This window comes from Papio anubis, chromosome 7 (assembly GCF_008728515.1).
Source record: "Papio anubis isolate 15944 chromosome 7, Panubis1.0, whole genome shotgun sequence".
Taxonomy (NCBI): Eukaryota; Metazoa; Chordata; class Mammalia; order Primates; family Cercopithecidae; genus Papio; species Papio anubis.
The window spans coordinates 99918535-99928349 of NC_044982.1; the positions used below are offsets into that span (position 1 = coordinate 99918535).

At 44.8% G+C, this 9815-nt stretch overlaps 1 protein-coding gene and 1 non-coding gene across 5 annotated transcripts in view; both read right to left on the reverse strand.

Moving 5' to 3' along the window:
- The window catches only part of ABHD2 (abhydrolase domain containing 2), a 118497-nt gene that overhangs the window by 78768 nt on the left and 29914 nt on the right, over window positions 1–9815 (reverse strand). For all 4 annotated transcript variants that reach the window (XM_003901360.5, XM_009210891.4, XM_017960910.3 and 1 more), the window contains one exon: window positions 9591–9790. In XM_003901360.5, the coding sequence (XP_003901409.1) occupies window positions 9591–9784 (194 nt within the window). In that variant the 5' untranslated portion in view covers window positions 9785–9790. The remainder of the gene's footprint in view (window positions 1–9590; window positions 9791–9815) is intronic.
- On the reverse strand, window positions 4983–5046 carry LOC116276062. Its single transcript, XR_004185509.1, has one exon. It is a non-coding gene; the product is annotated as a U7 small nuclear RNA (small nuclear RNA).

Sequence of the window (9815 nt, forward strand, 5' to 3'; positions counted from 1 at the left end):
AATCTGTATCTAGGTTAGAGAATGTGGATGAATTCTGCAGCAGACTCAGACTTGGTTATCTTGTAGGAGACCTCCAAGATGGCGGTACTTTTCTTCCCAATGTGGCTGGCGCCTTGCATAAATGACCTGCTAGAGCAGAGACAGGGCAGGCAGGCAACATCCAAGATAGTGAATAGTCGAGAGGGGGAAGAGCTCATCCCTGTTTGACCTGGAATTCCCCGGTATTAGCACTGACAGTCCCATGCCCCAGTCCTGAGCAAACAAAATGTTTGGTCAGCCAGGTAATAAAAGAGTGTCCCAGGGTCAGCAGTTTAACTTTCTTACTTTGACAGTTTTTGTTTGGGCTATTTTGCCAGAAACATGAGCAATTTTAAGATGAAATGGCCTAAAAGTTTGACTTATTGAGGCTAGCCCTTAATACATAGCCTCAATCAAGATGATTTTGAGTCTTCCATTTTTCAGTAATTTTCTAACAATATAAGTTTGCAAGTGAATATGCTCTGAAGGTCTGGTGACTATAAAATAAGCACATCAGAACACTACAGTTCTGCCAATCACTTGTTAATAGTTTACCAGAAATATCCAAAGAAATATTTGCACAACTCTTTTTTTTTTTTTCTGTTGCCAGGCTGGAGTGCAGCGGCGCGATCTAGGCTCACTGCAACCTCTGCTTCCCGGGTTCAAGTGATTCTCCTGCCTCAGCCTCCCGAGTAGCTGGGACTACAGGGGTGAGGTGTGCCACCATGCCCAGCTAATTTTTTTTTTTTTTTTTTTTGAGACAAAGTCTCACTCTTGTTCCCCAGGCTGGAGTGCAATGGTGTGATCTTGGTTCACTGCAACCTCCACCTCCCGGGATCAAGCGATTTTCCCATCTCAGCCTCCTGAGTAGCTGGGATTACAGGTGCCTGCCACCATGTCCAGCTAATTTTTGTATTTCTAGTAGAGACAGGGTTTCACCACATTGGCCAGGCTGGTCTCGAACTCCTGACCTCAGGTGATCCGCCTGCCTTGGCCTCCCAAAGTGCTAGGATTACAGGTGTGAGACACTGCGCCCAGCCCTAATTTTTGTATTTTTAGTAGAAACGGGGTTTCACCATGTTGGCCAGGATGGTCTCAATCTCTTGACTTCATGATCTACCCACCCTAGCCTCCCAAAGTTCTGGGATTACAGGTGTGAGCCACCACGCCCAGCCTGCACAACTCTTAAAACAGATCAAGTCAGGTCAATGGAATTAAGGTTCTTGGCAATTAGGAATTTATCCTGTGAAAAGGACAAAGCTTTAGTGTTCAGCCAAGAAGGAAAGGATCTAAATCTGATGTGGAATGTCTGTGAGCAAGAGGGAATTAAGAGAAATTTAACTCGAAGATAATGAAATTCTTTTCAGCTTTAACTTGCTATAAATAAATAAGCTGTGCTGGCTCCAGAATTTTTTACCTAGGAGGGGCCTAGGGTGGCAATCTGACTGGAAGGGAGTGTGTGAAGTTGCATTTGCCTGATGCTTTAAGATTGAGAAAACACCAACTGTCCATCTCAAAGCTCCTAACCCCAGCCTCTGCATTGGTACTGCCTCTGCAAAGAAACAGCTTTATAACAAGGAGGCAGAGAAGAAAATGGAAGGAGTGGCCGCTTCATATATGGAGTCCCGTGCTCTTTGGATCCAGAAAATAACTCCATATATTGCAGTATCAGAGAAATTTGAATTAGTGCTTTTCTGTACTGTACTTCTAATTATTTAATACTTCCTTGGTACACTAGGACAAAAATAGCATATTTTGCACATCTATGATAAATATAGTGCTTGTACATACAGAACTGAGCTCTTATTTGGGGCAGATAAAAGAAAAATTGATATTTACTGTTAAGAAGTAAGTATGTACAACAACAATAGAGAGGGAGTTGGCACTGTTCGAGAGAAAAATCAAAAGTAGATTTGCTCTGCTTTATTAGAAATAATTAGGGGTTGGGTGAGGTGGCTCACACCTGTAATCCCAGCACTTGGGAGGCTGAGGCTGAAGGATCGCTAGCCCAGGGGTTTAAGACCAGCCTGTACAACATGGTAAGACCTTGTCTCTACAAATATATTTTTAAAAATTAGCATGGTGGTGTGGACCTTTGTTTCCAGACACTTGGGAGGCTGAGATAGGAGGATCTCTTGAGCCCAGCAGGTTGAGGCTGCAATGAGCCACGATTGTGCCACTGTATTCCAGCCTGGGTAACAGAGTGAGACACTGTCTCAAAAAAAAAAAAGAAAGAAAAAGAGAAATAATTAGGAAGCACATTTGTGAGGAAACTGATTTTTAAAAAGTGCCTCTAGAAAATTTCCATAATTAAAAAGCTTGAAAAACTGATCTTTTAAAAATGCCTCCCCACAATGAGTCTCAGAGAAGTAGATCCTCAAATGTTCATTAACCAAAACTGATGGATGACTAATTGGCAGGAAACTAAAGGTTTGGACACATTATGATGAGAACGGCATTCCAATTGGATTCTCTTTTGTACTCTTGTACTCCAGTGAGTGAAGAGAAAAAGGGAAAACCACAGACCGTAATGAATCCATTACGGTCTATGGAAGGGCCACAGGGCTCCCCCCATTCTCTTATGACTACCTGAAGCAGCTTCCAGGAGGACACGTCCGGAGAGGGCACCATGGCATAGGAGAGCCAACTGCTATTTTTGGCTTGGTGTTAGTGGGTATGCCCCTCACTCCTAAGTTTCAGGTGTCTCTCAAATCCACAGAGAACAATAATGTCCCGTTCTTACTAATACAGGTGGCAGCTGGTTGCAGAAGAAAGCGATTACATTTTCATCTCTGGGGAAGAAAGTACCCACACACATGTGGCTGTGGTCTTCATCACACTGCCTCCCTTCTCTGGACTCTGCAGGGGCTTCTAGATGTCTCTTGGATCCAGTGAAGAAAACTCAACTCTTTGTTTTTAGGCCTGTCTATTAGCTAAGCCCTCCATCACACTCCTCCTAAATGCCTTCAGCTTTAGCTGTAAGACAGCCCATACTGGCAAGCTTGCTAATGAGTGAAAAAGCAGCAGCCCGCTTCCCACAGGGGAGTATGTACATTTTAATAGCAAGCTTCCAGAGACAGGGCACCTGCTGCCTGTCTACTTTCCAACCGGAACCTGGTGATAAAAACTTCAGCCAGGCCCAGAGGGAAGGGTGGAGGCTGTGAACTGCCATTATGCATATGCCTAATGTTGTCCTGCCTTAATTTAAGACCATAAACAATCCATCTTCTTCCAGAAACAGGGTAGAGCCTTCCCAGATCAACAAAGCTCTGTCAGAGCTGAAGGTACACCTGATTCCCTGGAGCGCCACTGAACAAGCCGGAGACAGTGCAGTTTGTTTCTCCTGGGCAGGCACACACGGCGTCTGCCAAAATGAGAACATCATTCACTTATACCTGTTTATGGAAAAATGAGATACAGGACGGCATTGTACTTGAGATTTGGAACCACCAGGAATCCTGTTCTGTCTCCCCAAGTATGTGGCTCTTGATTTGGGGTATACATTCCAGTGATAAAGAAAAGAGACACAAATTCTCATAAAACAAGATGGAACATTTTAAATGAACACAGAAGTAATATGTTGGGGAAATATGGTAGGAAGATGGAAGAAGGGCTCATTCTGGCTAAAGAGGAGTAGGGGGGCAAGTTAGAGAATAGTAGCTCAGAATGTGTGCTATTTAGGGCAGGGCACAGAGGCTCACACCTGAAATCCCAGCGCTTTGGGAGGCCAAGATGGAATGATGGCTTAAGGCCAGAAGTTTGAGACCAGACTGGGCAACATAATGAGACTCTGTCTCTATAACAATTTTTTAAAAATTAGCTGGGTATGGTGGTGCACACCTGTATTCCCAGCTACCTGGGAGACTGAGGCAGGAAGACAGCTTGAGCTCGGGAGTTTGAGGTGACAGTGAGTTATGATTGTACTACTGCACTCCAGCCTGGGCAACAGAGTGAGACTCTGTCTCTTAAAAGCAGAATTGATGCTATTTAAGTTTTCTTATAGGATAAGAGGCATTTTGTGCTGAGAAAAAAGAGGGGATTTGGGATAGTGGGGAGACAACAGCCCAAAGGTCAGGTACTTCACAGGCAATGAGAGAATGCTGTGAGTAATGAGGCTGGACAGGTAGGTTCATGCCTCAGCTGCTGGCCTGCGTGAGGAAGCCAACTCGAGTAGTATTATGACAGACGGGTGGGTCAGAGGCAGGGAGGTCATAGTACACTTTTGGAAACACCCAAGGGACTGGTAATTACACAGCTGAATACATACACAAAAGCCCCTGAGCTATATACTTAAGATTTGTATATTTTACTGTATGTAAATGATAGCTTAAAAAAGTACTTTAAAAAAAAAGCCAAACGGAGACAGTGCCAGCCTGTCCAGGAGTACGGGGGCTGGGAATAGTCAGAAGAAGACAAACACACAAGAAAACCAGTCTCTTTACCCTGCAGTCAGGGACACTCTCCCAGGGTCCTTCCCCTAAAAAGACCACTCTGATGCTTGCTAACAAAGCAAAGGTACCAGAATCAGAAGATGTCCGTGCTGAAGGGCACCATGGGAGACATACCTATTTCATTTTACATAGAAGGAAACCAAGGACCAGAGGGGCTATCATTTTGTCGGGGTTTCTGTGGCCAGTTTAGAGGTAGAAGACCTAGGTTTGCATCCTAGTTCAAATTTCAATTCAAAGGTCTTTCTCTACCCAACTGTTGCCAGCAGCCATCAGGAAATTTGAATGAATGACAGAATTCTGAAGCTATAAAAAATCAAATGTGAGTAGATAGGTAGCAGCATGGGTGAATGTTCATGGCAACGTTCATCATGGTTTGGTGAAAGCAGGTTACCAAACAATATCTATCACCGTGATTTTATGGGGGCAAGTATAAGCAGAAGGAAAACCACAGGGATGATTGCCCACATATTAATAGCGCATTATCTCTGGGTAGAATTATAATTTTTTTTTCACGTGGGAGGTTTTCTGAAAAAACTGAAAAACCTGTTAGACAAATTCCAAAAGAGCTATAAAGCCAGGCACGGTGGCTCACGCCTGTAATCCCAGCACTTTGGAAGGCCGAGGCAGGTGGATCATGAGGTCAGGAGTTCGAGACCAACCTGACCAACAGGGTGAAACCCTGTCTCTACTAAAAATACAAAAATTAGCTGGGTGTGGTGGCACATGCCTGTAATCCCAGCTACTCAGGAGGCTGAGGCAGGAGAATCGCTTGAACCCGGGAAGCAGAGGTTGCAGTGAGCCGAGATCGCGCCACTGTACTCCAGCCTGGGCGACAGAGTGAGACTCTGTCTCATAAAAGAAAAAAGAAAGAGCTATAACATTTATCGGTAATTTTTGTGTGCTCTACCTTTTCTATTTAAGAAAATGAATATGCATTAAGGTTTTTATTCAGAAAAAAAGATTTATGTGACTATCTAGATTTTTGTCATAATTCTGAACTGGGCGTCTGCTTGTTTCACTAAGAGTAAACACTTCGTGAGAACAAAAAATGAATCACTAGGTAAATATTGATCTGTTTCTAAGTGAACAAGAGACATAACATCCCACTGAAGCAAAGTTTTCCTGCAGACATTAAAAGATTCATTTATAATGTATCTTTGGGTATATCATCTTAAAACAGATTTTCGAATTGACTTTAATGCTGAGAGGGGAAAACAGTAATCCCTGCTCCTTAAGCATGCTTTCAATGTTCACCTTTCATCAACTTTTTTTCTATACCAGAACAGTAAGAGGACATGTCCTGATTCCGCACATGTCATCATAACCAGCTACCCGCGGTCAGGATTACTGAATAATATTAATAGCTTGTTGTAAATCAGTTAACAGAATTTTCCAGCCTAGGCGAGTGGTTGTGAAGGCTGCAGACAGCCTTCCTTGTAGGAAAAAAATCTTCAAAGTCCCAGGAGAAGCACTTTCCCTCACAACAGACGTGTTTCCTGCCCTTAGCTTCCAACACATGGGAGTTTGTTACAGACATGTGACACAGAAAAAGACCTTGGGGGACAGTAACTTCCAATGGAGTGACAGAAACAGAAGGAAGGTCAGATGGGAAACAAAGGTCACCCAGGGACTGTCATCGGGGGCTGGCCTCTGCCTCAATTCTCTCACCTGTACCCAAGAAAAGTCCCTGTTCACTTCCCCACAGATAAGAAGGCAGCCAACCTGGTGTCACACTCCAGTTTGGGTTCAGTTTCCCTCTTTGCTACTCTCAGTTTCCTCATCCCTAAAATGAAAGGAAAAATGAATCCAACCTCAAGGTTGGTTAAGACTGAATGGCATAATGTCTATGAAAGGTACTCAATAAATTTCAAATGCAGTAGTAACGTGGACAAAAGAGAGTAGTAATGTGAAAACATTTTGGTGATATGAGACATGAACACAGGATACAGTGATTCCTAAAATTAAAATCTAAAACAGAAATAAGGGGTGAGTTGAAGGATGGAGGGGCAATAAAGTGAATTTTGCCCTTTAGTCATTTGTCATGCTGAAGTCAGACTGCTCGGGTGTTTAGAATTTAGCTGCTTAAGCAATGCTCCAACATGCTCTAAGAGGGCTGGTCCTATCATCAAAGGCAGAGGCTTTGGAAGTAAATTGGTTCTGGAGAATTTGTCCCTTCACATACACCTTCAAACCACAGCTAACTCCTAAATGATCATCAGGTCTGCCTTTAACCTAGGCTGACCTCCACCCCTCCCTAGTTCAGGCAATCAGCCAGTGACCAGGGAGCTCCATGTTGATGCCCCTGGCTCAGGCTGATGCTAATTTTCTAAACACAGCCACAAGGTCCAAGGAGATGGGGCTGGGGATGCACTTCCACCTCCTAAGGAGGTGGGTGGGAGCCATTTCAGTAGAGGTCACACCTTAGACTCATCAAGAAAATGTGCCAGGGAGGGAAAAAAGCAAAGAGAAACTATTGGGCGTAATGTCTCTGGATTATTTTTAAAAGAAAAAAAAGAAAAGGAGGTAAAAACTGCCACAATCAGCTTTCTTTTACACTTTGAACAATTAGTATGGAATCAAACCTTACATGATGCTTTTCTGGAGCCTGGGCAATAGCAGCTTTTGCATGGCTTCCTCCCTCTAATTACTCAGGAACTAATGCTGGGTGGAAATTTGCACTCATCTGCACAGAAACTTGCAGGGTTTTAAATACTTTGGTTTTCAAGAGCTCTCTAAAAATGAGATGACCAAAGAACTGGGCCTAGCAGTCCTACCCAAACTGACAGCTGAAAGTGAGTGCAAATTTCAGTAGTCAGTCGAAATTATTGATCTAAATTAAGTATCAAAAAAAATTTAGGCTGAGCGCTGTGGCTCATGCTTGTAATCCCAGCACTTTTGAGGCAGGCGGATCACCTGAGGTCAGGAGTTCAAGACCAGCCTCGTCAACATGCTGAAACCCCATCTCTACCAAAAAATACAAAAATTAGCCGGGCATGGTGGCACATGCCTGTAGTCCCAGCTACTGGGGCGGCTAAGGTAGGAGAATCGCTTGAACCTGGGGGGTGGAGGTTACAGTGAGCTGAGATCATGCCACTGCACTCCAGCCCGGGGGACAGAGTGAGATTCTGTCTCAAAAACAAACAAAAAAAAAAGAAGAACGAAAGAAACATTCAAAATACAACTATGAAAAATACTGGATGATTTTCAAAACATATACTACACATACCCTTTACAGAGCTGATTTTTAACTGCAAACACTGCATATAAGAACACCATGTCCTTGCTCTTGTGCCTGGCTGTGAAGCCTACCGTAATGAAAAGTCCCCTCAGCAGGGGCAGTTCCAAATTCAATATGATGACATTTATAGTGTCCACCACTATTAGGCAACATATCTCTTGACTTGGGGTCATGGCATCACTGTCACAACTATGAGAAAACTGCATAAGAATACCACACGTGAACACCCAAAACACCCAAAGCCCATAATGGCAGCTGTTCACCCTTGGCCAATAGCATGTGAAAATTAACTAGACAACTACACAAAGCAGGGGCCCAAACTCTCAGATGTTGGTTGCCCATTTGTCTGCTCTTAGAAGAGAATCATTCACCCAGTGTCCCCAACAGCCAAGAGAGGGGATGAGAGGTGGTATCAGGATGCAGGGAAGAGCTTCTACCACCATCGGGTCTTAGCAGCTGCGTTAGTCATGTGCTGAAGGGACACACTTGAGGAAGACATCTCCCTGAGTAGCTGCAGTCTGAGAAGGCACAGGCAGAACGGAGTAAGCTTGAAGAAGTACAAAGCGAGTGAAGCAGCATGACAAGAAAGGAGACGAATTCAGACCGACTGTGCACGAGGCTTGGCCTGAGCCCCAGAGGAAGACACAGTCATTCAGAAGACATCCACAGGGAAAAGGTGAACACTGCATCTCTTGAAAACAGTATGTGTAGGCCGGGCACGGTGGCTCAAGCCTGTAATCCCAGCACTTTGGGAGGCCGAGACGGGCGGATCACAAGGTTAGGAGATCGAGACCATCCTGGCTAACCCATCTCTACTAAAAAATACAAAAAACTAGACGGGTGAGGTGGCGGGCGCCTGTAGTCCCAGCTACACGGGAGGCTGAGGCAGGAGAATGGCGTAAACCCAGGAGGCGGAGCCTGCAGTCAGCTGAGATCCGGCCACCGGACTCCAGCCTGGGCGACAGAGCGAGACTCTGTCTCAAAAAAAAAAAAACAAAAGAAAACAGTATGTGTGACACAGAGTGCAGACTCCCTTCATTTTACAACTATGGTTTCTTCTATCAGAAGCAGAGCCCTCCCCTGCTGTCTCCAAAATACAGATCTGGGGGCAGGTGCAGTGGCTAATGCCTGTAATCCCAGCACTTTGGGTGGCCGAGGCGGGCAGATCACTTGAGGTCAGGAGTTCGAGACCAGCCTGGCCAACATGGGGAAACCCCGTCTCTACTAAAGAGCACACCTGTAATTCCAGCTACTCCAGAGGCTGAGACACCAGAATCGCTTAAACCCGGGAGGTGGAGGTTGCAGTGAGTCGAGATCATGCCACTGTACTCCAGCCTGGGTGACTGAGCGAGACTCTATCTAAAAAAAATACAGATCTGGGCTTCTATATGGAAACCTGGTTCACTGAGACAAAGCACTCTCTTTAAGTGCATTCTCTTAGCTAATGCTTGGTACATTTTTCAACAAGGCAGATGAAGAGTACTCAACTATTGGATCTGTGCTTTTTTTGCTTATTAATTATTTTGGGTGAGGATAGTTCCTCCATCCTAGAACTGGCAACAAAGCATTTGTTAAGGACTAGAATACTGTCCAACTTTTCCATATCTGCCTAAAAATGACTACTATTTTCTGCAAAGTCCCTGTCATGGATAATGACATCACACTGTGGAGGAAGGAATGTTTCAGGCAACAGAGATCTGATTCTCTCCTACCCTCCAGGATTCAAACACTAGACTGCAATCAGACTGTGGCTATTTTAACACCAGTGACGCCATATCCCATTGATGCCTTAAGGACACGACGGGATAAGATTCTTCTTTGAACATCACACAAAGCCAAATACATCAGCAGCTGAGCATACAGAGGGCATGAGGTCTACTCACTCTTTGGTCAGAAGAGGACAGGACTTGAGCAGAAAGCGTGAGAGGCCCGAGTCCTGGAAGTAGAGGTCAGGTGGTGCTGTGGGGCTCTTCAGGTTCAAACACCGGACGATCACGTACAGCACAGCAGCCACTGCAGCCAGCTTCACTCCATCAAACACGGCTGGGAGCTCGGGGGTCTCCAGCATGGCATTCATCTTGATCTGGGGAGCAGAGGCATAGGTCTAG